This window comes from Podarcis liolepis (assembly GCF_965112155.1).
Source record: "Podarcis liolepis genome assembly, chromosome: 10".
Classification (NCBI taxonomy): domain Eukaryota; kingdom Metazoa; phylum Chordata; class Lepidosauria; order Squamata; family Lacertidae; genus Podarcis; species Podarcis liolepis.
The window spans coordinates 49050614-49070433 of NC_139562.1; the positions used below are offsets into that span (position 1 = coordinate 49050614).

The 19820-nt window shown below is 41.2% G+C and overlaps 1 protein-coding gene across 2 annotated transcripts in view; it reads right to left on the bottom strand.

The window, feature by feature from the left end:
• The window catches only part of ANO6 (anoctamin 6), a 66936-nt gene that overhangs the window by 42957 nt on the left and 4159 nt on the right, over positions 1 to 19820 (bottom strand). The window contains exons 1-2 of one of the 2 annotated variants that reach the window (XM_083463420.1): positions 6665 to 6981; positions 1487 to 1566 (exon numbers count right to left, since the gene is read on the bottom strand). In XM_083463420.1, coding sequence (XP_083319546.1) covers positions 1487 to 1566; positions 6665 to 6683 — 99 coding nt within the window. In that variant the 5' untranslated portion in view covers positions 6684 to 6981. Of the gene's footprint in view, positions 1 to 1486; positions 1567 to 6664; positions 6982 to 19820 lie in introns of those variants that run through there. The other variant, XM_083463419.1, reaches the window with a different exon arrangement.

Genomic DNA, 19820 nt, shown 5'->3' on the forward strand with positions numbered 1-19820 from the left:
TAGGTGACAGGCAAAAACATTCCTCTTCGCTCAGGCCTTTGGCTAATGAAACTATCTATGGCCTTTTAAACAATTGGGGTGGGTCTTATTGTTTTCGTTTGTTACTATGGTATACATTTTTGTGGTTTTATATTGTAAAATGCCCTGTGATCCTTGGGTGGTATAGGAATAATAATAATGATAATATGAAGTTACTTTAAACTCAGCCAAAACCCTAAGGCCTCCTTCCATCTTTCACTTCCATTTCCAATTTGGGCTTATAATGTGCAGCACTTGCTAATTACTCATGTATTATATGAATACAGCCTTACAACAGTTAATTGGCAATGTTACTGAATGAAAAGAGACCACATAATCTGTTCTAAAACTAAAGCACTGCATGTTATTGACATAGTTATTCTTGAATAATTAACCAGCTATTAATTATCCTAAGAACGTAGAATTAGCATGAATGTTGTTGTGTACTTTCCTATGTAGCCCATGGGGGCCTTATAGGGTTGATATTGTGTGGCATAAGCAAAACAAGATAAAGCAACAAAGCCTGTTGTGGCACTTTAAAGACTAAGTGGTTTATTGTGGTATAAGCTTTATTGGGCAATGAGGCAGTTGGTTTTATTGCGATACATCAACATAGCTAAACCCTGCGAAAGCAAAGCAGTAATTGATCATACAGTACAATTAATTTATTTTTCTTTACGTAATTCTTGCATGTGAGTGTCTCTATTCTCATTTATATTCCTCTTAGTACCATGTTTATCAGTATTTCTGGGATGTTAACTAAGACTCAGAGGTGAAGGGTCAAATACAATTGGGTTCATCTTCAGTCCATTGCTGTCACATCTAATTCCCTAAGCCTCCTAGCACATCCTTCAGAAATGAAGATTCTGAAATCTCAATATATTCTTCAGTAAAGGGAGATCATAGAACAAATCAAAGTGTCATGTGAGAATGGCCCTGCAAATTCTCCTTCTCTTCAGGCTCCAGACTTCTGAGGGGTCTTGGCACAGTGTCTCCAGTGTCCTTGAAAACCCCAGTGTCACTATGTTTTCCTTTCTTCTGCCACCACTGCCAAAATTGCTGCCACAATAATACTACTTATTGTTCTCCTTGCCAGAACACAAGCACATACACTCCAATATTTCTCTGGTGAATATAGAGGTGTCCTATTATTATTATTATTATTACCCCACCCATCTGATTGGGTTGCCCCAGTCACCCTGGACGGCTTCCAACATATATAAAAATGTAATAAAACATTAAACATTTTTTTTAAAAAAACCTTCCCTACACAGGGCTGCCTTCAGATGTATTCTGAAGGTTGCATAGTTACTTATCTTCTTGGCTTGGCAGTTACATAACTCCATACCCTCCATTCCTCCCATGGAAGGGGGCAATATTCCACAAATAGTGGTGGTGATGGGGCCACCACAGAAAAGGCTTTGGAGAAGAAAGCAAAGATAACAACGCTTGTTGAAGTAGCACCTACCCATTCTGGCTTATGCAGTGGTTGCTGGCCGGGCATTGTTCCATAGCTCTGAAAGATATCTTGTTCCACTTCTTCCAAGACTAAAACAATACAGAAGAGATGGTTTAGTTACAGCCTTCAATTTTGTGACATCTTCTTCATTTTGGGGTGAAATTCTCAGCTTTGCCCTTTCATTCCTACCACTGAGAGTTAAGAACATAATATGCTACATTAGGTTCATGAACCCAGATTATGTTCCTACATCAGTCTCAGTTCCCTATAAATATATAAAGCCCAATTTTGCTTTACGCCAGCATGGCCAATAATAAGGGATTATGGGAGCTGTAGTTCAAAACATATGGACAGGACTATGTTGGTTATCCAGTAAACGTAGTTTTAAGAACACAGATGGGCAGTCATCCCCAGGAGACTTTTTTGCACGTGGGTGTGCCTTCTGGAAACATTACTGTACTATAAAAAGTGATGTAAAGGTAGATAAAGCACATTTATCTTACAATAAGATTGATGTGAAACCAGTGATATAGTTGTTTCTAACAGGATGAATTTTAAGTTTGGCTGCAGAGTTCAGTGAGCACTCTATTGCTTCATGGTGAAAGTTTGTGGTAAAATAAAGGCTATATTTTAAGCAGTGCTTTTTTTCTGGGGGTACGCATACCCCTAAACATTTTTTGAATCTAAGTTTGGCTTCATTGAGGGGCAGTATGAGTAGGAAAATGAGAGTACCCCTATATATGTATATATGGGGGAAAGCACTGATTTTAAGCATGTGTTCAGTTTAATTCTCACTTGGTATCTTGCTTGAGAAACAGATTCTCTTAACTCTGGGCAAGAGTAAAAGTAATGCTGCTGTTTTTTCTGAACCGTAATTATTTCCAGACGGCTAGTCTTTTGCAGCAAAAACAACTGAGAGTCCAGCAGTACTTTAAATACTTATTGTGGCATAAGCTTTCATGGATCACAGTTCACTTCCTTCTACCTCTTCCCTGCTCTCTCTTTTGTGAATTCCTCATCAGAGTTTTGGTTAATTACTATTGGCTCTGCATTGCACTGGAGAAAATTTCAATTTACTCTTAAATTTCCACTTATTTATTTATATCATCATATCCCATGGAGACAAACGAAGGATAAACAAGAAAATATGCAGATCATTATGTAACAAAACACCCACAGAAGATGGCAAGGTAAGGGTTTAAACAGGCAATTATTAGGAGTATGCACTGGCATCAAGATTTGGCTTGGGTCCATATTTGGTAAGGGGAGGGGTGCCTCCTAGTCCACCACAAAACTATTCTATGTATCCTACTCAAGAGAGACAAAACTGAGAAAAGAGCAACAAGCATGTGAGTTCAATGTGTTTATTCCCATCAACATCCTTCCCATAAACCACTGTGATTAGACAGCCACAGTGAAATAATTCCCTCTGATTAAATGCCCTGTGTCGTTCACAGTGGGCTATCCTTCTCCTCACCCCTCTCCCCCAGCCCCAGCTTGACCAAGGGCATTTCCCATTAGAATGGTTTTGCTTTTTTGCAAAAGAAAGAAAGAAAAGGTCTGTGGTGTTTTGGTTTTTTTGCAAGCAAGGAGACAAAGTGCCACAAGGCTTAGGGGAATTTGTGGGATAGGGAACTTGCAGAGATCCTATCTCATCTTGGGTAAACCCTCCAAACACTACGAGGCACTCTGATTCAACTCAAGGTTCATATAAAGCATGTGCAATTGAACTTGCTTTCAAAAATACATGCCCTTTGCAACAGGACAGTGTGTTAGTCTTAGGCTGCAGTTATAAACACCCTTGGGACGCGGGTGGCACTGTGGGTTAAACCACAGAGCCTAGGACTTGCTGATCAGAAGGTCGGCGGTTCGAATCCCCGTGACGGGGTGAGCTCCCATTGCTTGGTCCCTGCTCCTGCCAACCTAGCAGTTCGAAAGCACGTCAAAGTGCAAGTAGATAAATAGGTACCGCTCCGGCGGGAAGGTAAACGGTGTTTCCGTGCGATGCTCTGGTTGCCAGAAGCGGCTTAGTCATGCTGGCCACATGGCCCGGAAGCTGTACGCTGGCTCCCTTGGCCAATAAAGCGAGATGAGCGCTGCAATCCCAGAGTCAGTCATGACTAGACCTAATGATCAGGGGTCCCTTTACATTTTACCTTTATAAACACCCTTATGATGGAGTAAGCCCCACTGCACATAATAGGGCATCTGAGAAAACACGTGTAGCAAGGATAAGCAGCAATTTTGCATCCCCTCTTGGACAACCCTCCAGAGGTCACATCTCCATGGTACGTGTGATCAGAACAAGAGGCACACCCCACACTTTCTCTCACACTTACACAAAGTGCGCACACGCACAACACATACCCCCCCACATGCACACACATATCAGGCATGTAAAAGTCTCACTTTCCCCCACCCCAGCAATTAGGGATGGACAAAAGCATTTCAGCGTTTTTCAACCCTACTTGCCAGAGGGAAGTGATGAGGAGATTTCACCCCTCCCATATCCAAGAATCTGCTGATGTGCTCTGCTGATTCTCCAGAGAGGAGGGGCGGTGTATCTGAAGAAGTGTGCATGCACACGAAAGCTTATACCAAGAACTAACTTAGTTGGTCTTTAAGGTGCTACAGGAAGGATTTTTTTTATTTTGACTATGGCAGACCAACACGGCTACCTATCTGTATTTCAAATCATGTTTTAAGTGATATGGCTTTTTGCTGGCCTAGATAAAATTGCTTGAAATTGTGTAGAAACTACTTTGTACAAAGGGATTTGTATAATAAAAACTTGCCATGTGAACTGGGCAGAAACTATAGCCTAGTATAACTTATAAAACATATCTAGGATTAGAGACGCAAGTTGTGGCAACCTACTCTTCATATTGTTTAAGCTTCTTAACGTTTCTTCCAGAAGTGGATAATTCCATTTCCTGCCTGCTATTCTGGGGGTGGTGTCGTATTTGCTCCAGGGAGGGAAACAAGAAAATATTTCAAGCAATTTCCCGCCAACATTAAATTTCAGAAATATGAGTCATAACTTAAAATGCTGGTCCTGTTCAATGATCTCAATTGGTTGGCTCTTAAACCAAGAGTAGAGTTTGGTGCAGATGTGGGAATTATGGTGAGAGCTTTGAAAGTGTAACATTTTAAAAGCCTCCCCCACACCCTAAAAAGGCATTCAAGGAGAAACCTTTGAGTGAGTTTATAATATAAACCATGAATCTTAATAAGGATCCTTGCAGCACTGCAGAACACCCACAGTATATTTCCCACTAGCACTGTTAAACAATTGCTATCAAGTACTGATTTATTTTTTTTAAGGAAGGTAAACTGCTTCTGTGAAATGTGAAAACTTTTAGACACCTAAAGCAACTTAGGCCACTTTGAAAAAGACATCATTTTACTCCACCTGCCTTCCCAGAAGCAACAGTTGGTAGCTCGTGTTATATATTCAGTGGTCTGTGTTTGCCTGAGCTGGAATCTGGACTAAGGATTCTGAGCTCCTGTGTTCTGATTTGCTACATGTTGTCCAATCACAGAGCATTTCAGGATTTGGGCCTCTGCCATTGGCCCTTGAACTCTGAGTCGGGATTCGCAGTTTGGAAGGTTAGACAGCCAATTACATTGGGAGTGAAAGCTGTAGCTAGATGATCTTGCACCCCTGGCAGATTGCACCCCCTAGCCATGGACACATTAGCTCTTCTTTTTGCCTCTTCCTCCAACCCCCCTCCATTTATTCAATTCACCCTCTATTTAAAACCTTTTCTTATGGGGCAATTATGAATATTTTTATTTACAGACATATTTGTGGACATATTTTAAAGCCGATTTTGTGGGGGCCCTCGCCTGCGCCCCTGGCAGGGGCCCACCTCACCACCCCCTAGCTATGGCCCTGCTGGGAGTGGGAGTGGCCCAGGCTTTCAGAAGTGTATATAAGCAGTTGCTTTGCCTCTGTTTCCCAGTTATGTAGTTCAATAAAGGTTCTTGCTGTTATTACTGTGTCTTGCCTCGTGGGAGCCCACCTACTGGATCTCATGCATTTAATCATACCATGTGCCAAATAGCAGGAGGGAAAGCTTAAGTAGTGCAGAGATATGTATCCTAAAGTAACACCAAGGTACCCTGGGAAAAAGGTGGGAGAAGATTGGGGGGGGCGGTGGCGGATTAAAATAGCAGACCATTCAAGGTGAGTCAGGGCAAAACAGAAATATGTCATCTCCACCATCCCCACCACATTAAAGTGGCCCTTGGGATTTTGTTATTTATGTTATGGCATAACGTTTGGAAGGGCTGTAAGTTTGCACCTGACAAGAATGTTAAACATACATGCCTGAGCCTGCCTAATACCAGAAGCTACTCTCTGAACATGACTCTGAGAGTTCCTACCACTATTAGATCACAGAAACTGCTACTTTAATTATATCAAACGTGCCAAGAACATGCTTGGAAAGGATGTATGTACTATTAAGCTCCACCCTTGAAGTTCAACAAAGATTGAAAACATTGAAAAGCTACGTGGAAACCTCCCTAGATTAGCATTAAGGCAAACTTCAAGAAAAAATATACATGTAGAAAAGACAAAAATTGCTTCTTTTTCAGGCTTCCCTTCTTTTTCATGAAACATTGAACATGCCATTGAGGAAGAAGGTCTGCTCTAAACCATGTTGGAAGGGAAATATCTCTTATTGTGTTACAGAATTTTTTTCCCAAATGCAATCTGATATTTAATTGAATATTTCGATTTATTTATTATTCAGATGCTATGTGATATGAATTAAGAACTCTGCATTTCTCTACATGACTAGTCTTTCTTTTCTGCATCCTTCTTTCCCAGGCTGTTTTCCTCAGTTTGGCCCCAGTGGTAAGCAGTGTAAATATTGCATGCTTAAATGTATGATTAACAAACACACATGAGCAATTTGTCAATTATGGCTCACATTATGACTTTTCTGCTGCTTAACTTACTACTGTTACTTCTGCATCTGTGCAGCAAGTTTTGTGGATTCTGGATTGAGTCCCTTCAAAAACCGCTTCCTTCCATATTGTTCTCTGGAAAAATCCCACCACTCCATCCCCCTTGAAACTCCTGCATATAACATAAAAAGGTTTGCTGCCTCTCAGTCAAGCATGCACTTTCTTCTTGAGACTTCCGTTCCTTACAGTTCCATTAGCTGTTTTTCTTACCTGGCTGCTGTTCTTCCATGTGGCTCCAGAATTAAGCTCTTTTGGCAGCACTGGGTGGCTGGTGATGTGATTCACTTTTGCCAATTAAGAAGCAGAGTCCCACACAAGCTACAGCTGCTCTTTCCTACGCTTGTACAAGGACAACAATTTAACCTTGAAAAGAACTGGTGTTCGTTTGCCCTATCAACGGTGGGAATGCAGGAGGGGAGAATGAAGCAAATTTCCTAAATGGAAATAGCAAGGTGTTTATTCTATCTCAAGAAGCTTTGTACAAATTCTTTCTTAGCGAGCAAAGTGTCCCAACATCTTGAAAAACCTGACTGACTGGATCAGCATGGGAATATACCGCTCTACAAGAAACTGGGGGCGGGGAAAAGTGTTCCCAAATTCTTCCTTTTCAGTTACAGAGCTCAGAAGAATTATGATGACAAGACGTAAAGCTAGAAAGTATACAATGTAAACTCTAAATGACAGTGCTCTAATTTGCACCATCTAATCCACATGAAATCAATTAACAGTGGACATAGCATACTCAAAGACCAGTAGATTTTGTGTGTGGTTTTTTGCTAGCATGTGTAAAAGAACACTTATTCTCTTTTGATTTAAGGTTTTATGCCTTTTGGGATTGTTCCCCCCCCCCCCGCCAATTTGGACAAAAAAAATCAACAGATTATATTTGTAGCATGAAGAAGAGGCCCTCTTGCAAGCTTTTTCTACACAAAAAAACTGTAACAAACATGGCTGGGTTGGTACCACTTTACAAATGTGACTTGCAAATATTAGTAACACAGTTATGCCATATAGCCAAACAAGTAAGCTACTTTCTTCTTCTGACAATGTAACACTGAAGATGTCTTTTTGAGGCTTACAATGTGGTTATGTCCTGTAGTGCTTTTATTTCTGGGCAGAAATATTTTGATAGGCTGTTATTTCCCCTACAGGAGACCAGGATTCAAATCCCACTTTATCCACTGACCTATTATGTATAAGCCATTGTGTTTCAACCACAATTTCTTATCTGTAAAATGGGAATCTTACCTAAATTTCTCATATTTGTGAAAAACTATAAGATGAAGAATTACAGAATAAGTTGTTGTTTTTTAGTATATGGATTACAGATTCATTTTTCCCTCCACTCAAAAAACTCTGCTAGGTTTGTGGGGGCTCCATTCCCTTTCCCTTCTTCTCTCTTCCAAACCAACTATGGAGACTATAAAATTGCATATGGTGGCAAGAATTATTTAATGGTAACAACTTCCTATTGTTCTAGCTGGTGCACTTTCAATGCTGTTAATTTTTAACCATGGTCCCTGTTCTAATATACATTTGACTATATAGACGAACACTGGTCAGACAGTTGCATGGCTAATGTATAAACACATCCTGAGTTCTAGAAGCAGTGATGTGCTTCTTCCTCAGTTGCAACCAGAAATAATGAAACACTCTGAGATAAGCTACATAACAGGCTCTGCACTCTGAATGGGGGCATTTGGGGCTATTTGAAGCTGACTATGAGTTTGTACAGTTGACCTGGGGGGAATTGCCATGATTTGAGGAGAATATTTTGATGAATGACACCTCCGTGTCCCACTAGACAGGCTGCTTAGATGGAACAATTCATCATATTTCTCATATGCTACATGCATCATTTTTTATAGGTAGCATTGTATTTGGAAAAGTAAACCTGCCAAAAATAATGATTACAGCTGCAAGCAAACTCAGGGGCATTGCTATGGGAACTATCTCACATTTTAGATCCATTTAAATGGTTATGGGTCAGGAAACTGTTGAATAATGTATCTGTAAAACAGATCTACACTTAGATGCTAACCTGCCAACAGATATATACACAGAGGAAACCACTGCAGCACAAATAAGATGAAACAGCTTTTCTTTCTGCTGTGCTACAGAGCTTGGGATTAGCAGCTGATCTTGACGGACAGCTTCCCTCTGCTCAAGTCCTGTTGTATGCCTGATATAAGAGACAACAGAATCAATAATCAAAACCCCCAATACAAACCCTTTACACATTCTGCTTGGGATTCACATGTTACTAAATCTATTCCGCAAACCCATGGCAACCTTATAGCATCAAGTACATTGTTTATACTTAATGACATTTTCTCACAATAAAATGGGATATACCCTGTTGCGTTGTTTATTTGAAAACAGCAACACTTTAGGCCACTTTTGGAGACATTTTCCAGCCAAACACGAAACAGCATGAAAAGCAAACAATAATACAAAAAGTTTAAGCTTTAAAAAGCTTAAGGTTCTTAGGGAAAACTCTTCATAAAAAAAAAAAACACCCAAAGCCATCACCCAGCCAGTAAAACATCACTCCTAGAACAGCAAATGAAAAAGAGAGGCTTCAATGTCTTCCAAAAACCCTGCAGCATAGTAACCTTGCACAGATCTGATAGAATGGAATTCCAAAGTCTTGCAGGCACCATAGAGAAGAACCTCTCTTTCCTGTCGACTTCCACCTAAGCAACCTAAAAGGTGAATATGTCAGGGAGCCGCTGAATCAGATCCTAAAGTGTGGGCAGGATAGTGCAGGTGGTCCAAAAAGGAACTCGGTCCCAAACTGTTTAGGGCTTTCAAAGTAAAAACCAGCACTTTAAATTGAGCCCAGAAACATAGCACAGTTACATATGCTTCAGGTTACATATGCTTCAGGTTACAGACTCCGCTAACCCAGAAATAGTACCTCGGGTTAAGAACTTTGCTTCAGGATGAGAACAGAAATTGTGCTCTGGTGGCCTGGCAGCAACAGGAGGCCCCCATTAGCTAAAGTGGTGCTTCAGGTTAAGAACAGTTTCAGGTTAAGAACGGACTGCCAGAACGAATTAAGTACTTAACCTGAGGTACCACTGTATAACAATGATGACTGCCTAGCCTCCATGGATTCTGGCACATTCTGAGTTTCTGAAATGTTTTAAGACAGCCCCTTGTGTTGTGCATCATACTGTGGCAAGGTCAGTTCTCTCCAGATAGGGCTGCAGTTTGTGTACCAGCTAAAGATGGTGGAAAGCACTGCTGGCCACTGAAACACCACTTGGTTTGAATCCAGCAACACTGCCAAACTGCACATTTGGCCTTTATGGGAGAGTGTCTCAGACATTTACGTACCTGAAGGTCCTGATTCTGATTTTTGTTTTAAAAAGTGGTGAGAGAAGCTAGTAAAATTATGAACGATGGATTAATCACATTCAATTTTTGTATGAGACAAGTTTAATCCCAGTGGCTACAAACAGCTGAGCTTCCACTTTCTGCGTTTTAAACATGCTCATGATGTGCATAGCTCAGTTGGTTAAAGTGTGGTGCCAATAACACCAAGGTTGCAGGTTTGATCCCCATATGAGACAACAAATATCCTTGCATTGCAGGGGGTTGAATTAGATGACCATCAGGGTCCATTCCAACTCTACATACAATCTATGATTCTATGGCAGTGGAAACTTCATTTCATCTTACTTCTTTCGCGGGTTTTTTCTTGCAAAATCTCTGTTCACAAGGTAGGTTGGCTAAACGCTCCCATACCATCAGTTCTCATGAAAGGGCAAGTTCCTGGACCAAACATAATAATGCTAGAATTAAGGTTTCTAAAAATTATCTCACAGTTATTGTACGTCAAGGGAAAGGCTATGTGTACAGATCTCCTTCTCCCTTGGTATATGTTATCACTCTGTTGAAAGAGTTTCACAAGTGTGCTATAGAAACCTGATGAGCATTTGCTATGCTAAGAAGTAACTCAGGTTTCCTTACAGCACCCCTAAGTACTCCTTACTGTTGATGCTGGACCCCACAAATCCTGAAGCCAGCACTGCATGAAGATGCCCTTCTGTGGGAGTGCTGTGGAATGACATCCAGATGGCCCCTTTATCACCTGAAGGTGGTGATTTTAGCCACACTGGAAATAAGGATTACGGTGGTACCTCGGGTTACATACGCTTCAGGTTACACACTCCACTAACCAAGAAATAGTGCTTCAGGTTAAGAACTTCGCTTCAGGATAAGAACAGAAATTGGGCTCTGGCGACACGGTGGCAGCAGGAGGCCCCATTAGCTAAAGTGGTGCTTCAGGTTAAGAACAGTTTCAGGTTAAGAACGGACCTCCGGAACGAATTAAGTACTTAACCTGAGGTACCACTGTACTGTGTTACTGCAACATCTGAAATGGGACTCAGGTGGCTTTAAAAGGATTAAGACAAATTCATGGATGACTAGGTAAAGAACCCCTGGAAGGTTAAGTCCAGTCAAAAGTGACTATGGGGTTGTGGCGCTCATCTCACTTTCAGGCCGAGGGAGCCAATGTTTGTCCACAGACAACTTTCCGGGTCATGTGGCCAGCATGACTAAACCACTTCTGGCACAACAGAACACCGTGATGGAAACCAGAGTGCACAGAAACACTGTTTACCTTCCTGCTGCAGCGGTACCTATTTATCTACTTGTACTGACATGTTTTCAAACTGCTAGGTTGGCAGGAGCTGGGACAGAGCAACGGGAGCTCACCGCATCACAAGGATTCAAATTGCTGACCTTCTGATCAGCAAGCCCAAGAGGCTCAGTGGTTTAGACCACAGTGCCACCCACGTCCCTTATGGAGCAATAGGTGTCAATTACAATAATTGAAGTAGCATAAGATGCTGAGAACAAACAACAAAGGAAGGCTACCATCATTATGGCGTGGAGGCTTGCTATGGGCATCTCATACTACAGGAGACTGAATGAATGGACCTTTAGTCTGACCATGCCAAGGCAATTGTTACACTCTTAAAAGCTGGATTATAAATGCTGGGTATTAAGAGCTAGATCACAAGGAGCAGTGCATAGCTATTTTTATGACCTAAACCAGACGGAAATGGTGCCGCCAGAAGTTATTCTGTGCTCTTGCTGATTCACACAAGCACTCCTTCCTATGGTCTTTCATATCACATGCAGAATATTAGCGGCATTTGCGGGTGTGAAATGGCCCAGATAATGTTCAATATAAATCAGAGCTGCACTGAATAATAAAAAAGGAACAAGTGTAGTACAGAAGGATTTCCTTTTGTTTGCTTTTTTGGCTCTTGCCTTTGCTTTTTGTGCCAGCAAGTCACTTCAATTAGTATTCTAGCATGAGCCCGGTACTTTAATAGTGTGGCAGAGGAAGTTGCATATTAACCCTTCTCCTGTGCATATGCTGTAGCTTAATATGTTTTGCTTGAACTGCAATTGAATCGCCCTCTTGCCCATCTGCAATTACTCTTCGACAGACATTTATTTTGCATTCGCTGCTGAAGACAAGGGTTGACTGAAATGTTCCTTAATTAATATGTAGCTGGTTACTAAACATACACACAGAAATGAAGAAAAACAGTGACATTACTGAGATAAAACTGGCAGTTTCGGGGAACTTGAGTCCTGCACGTGTCCATAAAACACAGATGGAAAATATCTCAGCATGGAAATAAAACAGAAAAAGATGCCAACATAGTTTAAAGGCCAGATGCAGTATTAACTCATCATGTCCAAGATCTAAACTTAGCACAGATAAGACTATGTTTCCTCAGTGATGTCTTTGGGAGGGGGGTCAATATATTTCCTAAAGGCAAGAAACTGCATTTAAGATTATCTTTCTTGAGCTGCATATATCTTACTTTTCTATTAACCCTTTCTGATAGAAGTATGGCGTAATAGAAGTTCTGATATGATAAGGTGAATGCCATGGTTCAATTTGTTGCTGCTTCTTTAAGGGTTACTTATATATGTTGCAATAAAGCTGCTGTATCTAAAAACTGACTGTATCTAAAAACTGTTACAGATGTTTCCATGAATCTGGCTGATACACTTTAGTTCCTAACACTTTTTAACGTAATAGCCATTACCCTTAGCCCCTCTTCCCCAGTCAGTCTTGCCACTAGCTACTGTGGACCACCTCTGAGCCAGGCAGTTCTGGTCAGCTCCTTGCTGAATTCTTCTTACTGTCTTCACTGCCCATCTTCAGCTTAAGGTTAATGATTTTGCTCTTTTAAGGCAGACTATTATTTTCAGCTTCCTCCAGCCTGGATAGTCTCTTTCGCATCTGCTTCTGCTTCACCTTTAGCCTCCGGCTTCTTCTTCTCAGCCAGTCTCACCCTCTGTCTTCTTCATATCTGGTCAGCAGTCTCTCTCGATATGAGTAGATTAGGCCTATTTATGTCCCAGCTTGTCTGTCCACTAACCAATCAGATTTGAGAGGCGTAGAGACCTCCCCGCCAATCAGGCCATTTTTTCCTGTCCAATGCATAATTAATAATTTCTGCCCAATAAGCCAATCAGAAGTGTAATTTACAATACAGTGGTACCTTGAGTTACAAACGCCTCAGGTTACAAACTCTTCAGGTTACAAACTCCGCTAACCTGGAAGAGTTACCTTGAGTTGAGAACTTTGCCCCAGGATGAGAACAGAAATTGTGTGCTGGTGGCGCAGCGGCAGCAAGAGGCCCCATTAGTGAAAGCATGCCTCTAGTTAAGAAGTTTCAGGTTAAGAATGGACCTCCGTTAAGAATTAGTGAATTAAGTTCATAACTAGAGGTACCACTGTACTCTCAATATTGCAAAACCAACCAACCAACCACTTTCCAACAGACGAGTTTCAGGTACTTACATAGTAGCCCTCTTCTTCTTCTTCTTCTTTCACTTGTAGCCGAGTAAGATGGTTTTCCATGAACATGGTCTTAAGAATTCTGCACCCACACGTCCTTCCACAGTGGGGACATAGGTTTCGGAGTGGAAGTTAATCATGGTGACGGTTTGCCAAATGTGCCTTCCTCTTAGCACGTTTTTCCTTTTTGTCCTGAGTTTGAGCATCTTCAAAGCCCATGACACCTTTGGTAAAGGCTGTTCTCCAATTGGAGCGCTTGCAGGCCAGTGTTTCCCAATTGTTGGCGTTTATACTACATTTTTAAAGATTTGCCTTGAGAGAGTCTTTGAACCTCTTTTGTTGACCACCAGCATTATGCTTTCCATTTTTAAGTTCTGAATACAGTAGTTGCTTTGGAATACGATAATCAGGCATAACCAGTCCAACAAAGTTGATGTTGAAGAATCGTTGCTTTGACATTAGTTCACCTGTCTTCCCAAGTGAAGTGTAAATTTTTTTGGAGACACCACTGATGGAATCTTTCAAGGAGTTGGAGATGGCATTTATAAGTGGTTCATGTTACACAAACATACAGTAAGTTTGGTAGTACAATAGCTTTGTAAACAACATTTTGGTTTCCCTGCAAATGTCTCAGTCCTCAAACACTCTGCACTTCAATCAGGAGAAAGCTGCACTTGCAGAGCTCAGGCGATGCTTTATTCGGCATCAATGTCAGCTCTTGTGGAAAGATAACAGCCCAGGTAGAAGTGAGCGACACTTTCCAACATTACACCATTGAATTGGATTTATGGCACTGCAAAGGGGTTGTTTTGTCCTTGCTGGTGCAGCACTTTGGTTTTTTGGATGTTGAGCAATAGGCCAATCTTTTCATAAGCTTCTGCAAAGATATTTAGGATGACTTGGAAGTCATCCTCTGAGTGTGCACACCCTACATTGTCATCAGCATACCAAAGCTCTGTGACGGAAGTTATGGTAACCTTACTCTTTGCTTTCAGACAAGTCTCAGGTACTTACATAACAGCCAGTGACCAGCCATTAACAGGTACTTAGTATTTTCAAAATCAACCATTGCATTATTATTATTTTTAGTATTATTTATTGAATTTCTATAACGCCCTTCATCCACAGATCTCAGGATGGTTCACAAAATAAAATCGTAATATAAAACCACAAAATACACAGTAAAAACAATAACAAACCAATAATTCCTGCCTCCCACAACACTTTTAACAGGACATCAGATGACCCCACATTAAATGACACTACATACACATACACTGTAACTACGGTAAATCAAATCCTGCTTGGGTAAGTACATTTTTTTTTTACAAAATGACTCATCTAAACACCCTTTGGAAACTACAGTGGTACCTCGGGTTAAGTACTTAATTCCTTCTGGTGGTCCGTTCTTAACCTGAAACTGTTCTTAACCTGAAGCACCACTTTAGCTAATGGGGCCTCCTGCTGCCGCTGCGCTGCCGGAGCATGATTTCTGTTCTCATCCTAAAGCAAAGTTTTAAACCCAAGGTACTATTTCTGGGTTAGTGGAGTCTGTAACCTGAAGCGTATGTAACCTGAAGCATAGGTACCACTGTAGTGCAGAATGTAGCAGGACTGCTGTTAACCAGTGTTGGCCCCTTAGAACACATTACACCAGTGCTGAAGGAGTTCCACTGATTAACGGTGCGTTTAGATACAATCTTTAAAGTGCTGCCATAGACCTTCCCATCCAGCCTGGCTAGGATATACCTAGCCTTCTGCTTTTCCCATGATTTTTTTTCTGAACGTTAGGTTATTTGGTTACAGCCTACTCCCAATGCCATCTTTATCAGAAATTAGTTTGTCAGCAATTAGGTGTGAAATGTTCTTTCTGGTGGCACTTTCACTTCAGAGTTTCTTTTATCAGAAAGGCCACAGGACTCTTTATCTGTATTTGGAAAACAAATTAAAACTTTCCTGTTCCACTATGCCTTGGGAAAGAACAGGAAGTTTAATATTAGTTATGGTTCTGTTTTTCTTTCCCATTTTGCTTTCTCTATGCTGCTTCACTGTTTTATTGTGACACTAATATTTTATTTAATTGTATTATTAATTATTTTATTAGTATTTAGCATTACTGTAAGCTATCATGCAGGCCTATGTGCAGGATATAAATATATTATCATAAAACTATAGGCTAGAGGAAAAAGATGGATCTTCTATTCAGAATCTTAATTAGTATGAGATAAGTTGCTTGAGAACTAAAGCAGACAAGGCTGCTTGCCAAAATACATATTAGATTTTGCCAGTGGGGCATATAAGGAAAGTCTGGTCTTATGGAGGGAGATGGGTAATAAAGACAATTTGGAGCATTAGTACAATTTATTTATTCTTGCCCCCCACAATTGCTATAGTAACCAGAACCTTTAATGTATTTATCTTCAAAATATCCCTGTGCTGCTTCTGGAGAAATGTTGAATTTGATTAAACAAAAGAATTAAGGCAGAGAGCAAATGCAGATGAAGAATGGAGAATTGGCCACAGACGCTGACTAGCCCTAGATAGCTTCTCTCTTGATTTAGATTACATCAACTCAAATATAGCCTGGACCTCAATTATCTGAACACTAGTAAGAATAGGGAGTTTAGGTGTAGACCAGAAACCTGTGGCCCTCCAGGTGTTATTGGGGTACAGCCCAATAGTAGTGTGCCAAATATTTCTTCCAATATTTTTTGTGACTATTCTCCATCAATTACTGAGAAAAGCAATTACATTTGAAAATTATCAAAGGGGAGGGAAAACTTGGTGGATTTGTCATCCACATTTACTTTACTTTCAACACAGATTCACAGGTTGTGAGTATCCTCTCTCTCATTCTATAAATCATCTCTTTGATGGCCTTTAATCTGCAGCCTTCTTGAATCCTTGGCTTCCTGTTTGGAATGGACCCTGACAGCCTACTAAGTTCCCTGCACTTTAGTTAAAGCCCATCACTAGATAAAGACTACCATGAGGCTTTTTTTTCCATACCAGGGAGTTTGGAGAGGCAGGGAAGTTGCAGAGTGCTGGAGAAATATTTAATGGGATGGTGGGAGACACACACAACACCCTTGGCCACCTTGCAATGATATAGTAAGCTCGATTTTGCATTCACCTATACACTAAAGTAATTCTAAAGTATGCTGGGGATGAGGCAAAAAGCAGGCTAGGTTTTGGCATAGCACTACTTCTTGGATTCAGGTATTAGAATGGACCAAACTATGCAGAAAAACAGTTCCAGACATGAATTGGTCCTGAGACTGCTGCTTGCTGGGAGAACTTGGGCCAGTCACTATGTCTCAGTCCAAAGGTAGCCAGTATTGTTCCTCCAGATGTTATCAAGCTTCAGCCAGGATAACCAATGGTTGGGGTTGATGGGAGTTTAATCTGACAATATCTGGAGGGCATATGTTGGCTATTTCTGTCTCATCCTAACTTACCTCAACAGGGCTGGAATGAATAAGAACCATATACATTACCCTGAACTCTTTGGAAGAAACGTAGGAAGTGCAATCCTATAGGATAACATGTCCAGTTCTTCAAAATGTGGCACTTTCCCCCTTTTTGTGTGGGGAAAGTTTGATGTCCCACTTTCTGCTTGTAAGGAAGGCAACAATTCTAGAAATATCTTATCTTTACTCTCTAGGTGACTAGTTGCGTATCCACCTCCTTGACAGTTAGATAGTAGAAGAAATAACTTTCTTTAGTATGAACATGAAGAAAACAAATAACTGGAAGAGAATACAGCTTGGACTGGTTTAGTTTTAGCATGTAAAACAACACACTGAGTCATTTCAGAAAAGTCACGGAGAAAGGAATTCTAAATGGGTGTTTTCTTGAAGAAGGCCACGTACATAAAAATATCCAAGAGATAGAGCAAAACCAGGAAAACAACATGACTTAAACTATCCTAGGTAACTGAAGAAGATGCTCTGCTGCATCCTAATGTTATGAGTGTCATATTTCACACACAAAAACTCCTAGGAGTATACTAAAGAAGTTAGCAATTGCTTGTAAAATAAATTTATGTTACGGATAATGAATCATTTTTTTATTGCACCTGTACAGTCACTGAACAAATAATTTAGGAAGGTGGCAAATTATTAGATTTCTATCCCAGAGAAGCTAGAATGTATTTTGCGAAGTAACCCAGAATTCTGGGGCCTAGAAGCTTGGGAAATTAAAATAAGTGTTCAGACATAAATCTTTTCCCACTTGTTAAAAATGTGGCATTCCTCATTCAACCAGAACCTCAACTCAGGTCAACAAGTGAAGATTTTAATTTAACTGGAACAATCTAGGAATGATCTATTTCACTGGAACTTGTATAGGAAAAAAATACTGTACAACCAGGTACTTGTTAAATTATAGTAAGAATTTTAAAAATATGATCAGCAAGATAAATTTTGAGCCTTGGGGCAGGGAGAGAGAAAGCCACTTGTACTCGCTTTAGTCCTGCTCAAATGCTCATAACATCCCCTATTAGAGGTATCTCTATCTCCCACTCCTGCCCTGCAGAACTAACAGCAACTTCAATTAACTAGCACCACAGGCCTGATTCAATCGCTTCCCCAACCAATGGCTGCTTTGAAGCTTTGAAGAAAGCATCACTACCACTGATGTCCATCATCTCATCTGGTTGGGCCCTAAGATGGTAAGGGGTAAGTCTTATATACATTTTTACACAAATTTCAGAACGATAGACATCACAACAGAATTCATTATTGATTTTTTGCTGTTGTTCCTTAACTTTTCTATTTTCCTTTCCACATGAGCCACAATTATTTGACATTCTTCCTTGGGAATAAAGGAATAATTCTACCGTTCCACTCATTTCAGCAGTCCCTGTGCCTTTGCCAAGCAGGAATACTTGGCATACTCTGGATACTGCTCAATGGCTATATTAGGGAATAGGAAGCGTGGAGAATGGGGCAATGTTCCATCCTAATGAAGTACCTGTCATGCAGTTTTGTGGCTCTGAGTTTTTAATGCCAGGCAGCCTTGTGCCAAGAGCAGTAGTGATGGGGTTTCCCTTACAGTAAGCCACATGAAAGCTAGAGATCTAGCTTAATCTAGGCCCTACTTGCTTTGCATGGCATTCCACTGTTACTGCAGTACAGGTGGATAGTGTCATTATATGATTTAGCCACCAGGTGGCAACTGGACACACACACACACACACACACACGGAGCCAGAAGTTTTCTGTTGCCGTTCTTTTCGGAGGGAGACAAAACTTGCCTAGTTTTTCTTCTTTCTGGTATGTGCGCTAAGCCGTCCATGACAAGGCACAAAACTTTTCTTGAGCAACAACAGCTACAGTTATGTCACAGGGTGCGGTGGTCAGTAATCACACAGTCCAAAGTTGGAGTTAACACTTGATGAGCAAAAACACAATCTCCACAGACTTTTCTGAGTGTCAGGCCTAATGAGCAGCAACTTATTCCGGGTGGGTCTTCTTCCAGAAAATCAGTTGCCAAGACTAAAGGTCCCCACCTTCCCACAGCTGTCTATGTCTCCTCCTCTCCAGGGCTTTCCCCAAGCAATTGGAGACTGTGTGTCTGTGTACAGCCAAACTCTCCTTGACCTTTTCATGCCTCTCCTGGTTCTGGGAGGGAGCCTGTCACAGCGGCAGGAGGAAACAACCATGACTTTTCACCAGCCTGACTTATCTCTGCCTCTAATTTCAATTTGACCTCACTAAGTTCAGCTTCCATGGACTGCAAGAAGATCAAACCTATCCATTCTGAAGGAAATCAGCCCTGAGTACTCACTGGAGGGACAGATCATGAAGCTGAGACTCCACCTCGTGAGAAGAGAAGACTCCCTGGAAAAGACCCTGATGTTGGGAAAGATGGAGGGCACAAGGAGAAGGGGACGACAGAGGACGAGATGGTTGGATAGTGTTCTCGAAGCTACCAGCATGAGTTTGACCAAATTGCAGGAGGCAGTGGAAGACAGGAGTGTCTGGCGTGCTCTGGTCCATGGGGTCACGAAGAGTCGGACGCGACTAAACAACAACAACAACTTCAGCTTCCAATTCTTGACCTCTCTGCCACAGACTCTCCCTGTTCACTAAGCCCTGCTTCTGCTTCTGCTTTTGACACATCCTCTTTCCAGTCTTCTCCCTCTGACCTCTCATCACTGTCCCACCATCACTCCCTGGGCTCTGAGCTTTCTTGCCTTGGTGGTTCCACAGCTGGTTCCTCCCACCATTCCTTTGTGTCCAACCAGCCCATGAAAAGTTGAGGGAAAGAAAGTATCAGTTTGCCTGGTTGCAAACCATGCATTCAAAGACACTGATTTTAATGGGACACTTTCTTTCTGGATTACATCCTGGAGTACATCCTCCAGTACAGGTTGATGTTATAGATTCAACAACAACAGCAGTTGAGAAAGCAATGCAGCAATGCAGAAGGGTAGCACAGACATTTTAGAAATAAACAAGTAACAAAATGTCCATGAGTTCACTTTCTCTCTATAGACAGTTTTTAAGAAGACAGCTTGAT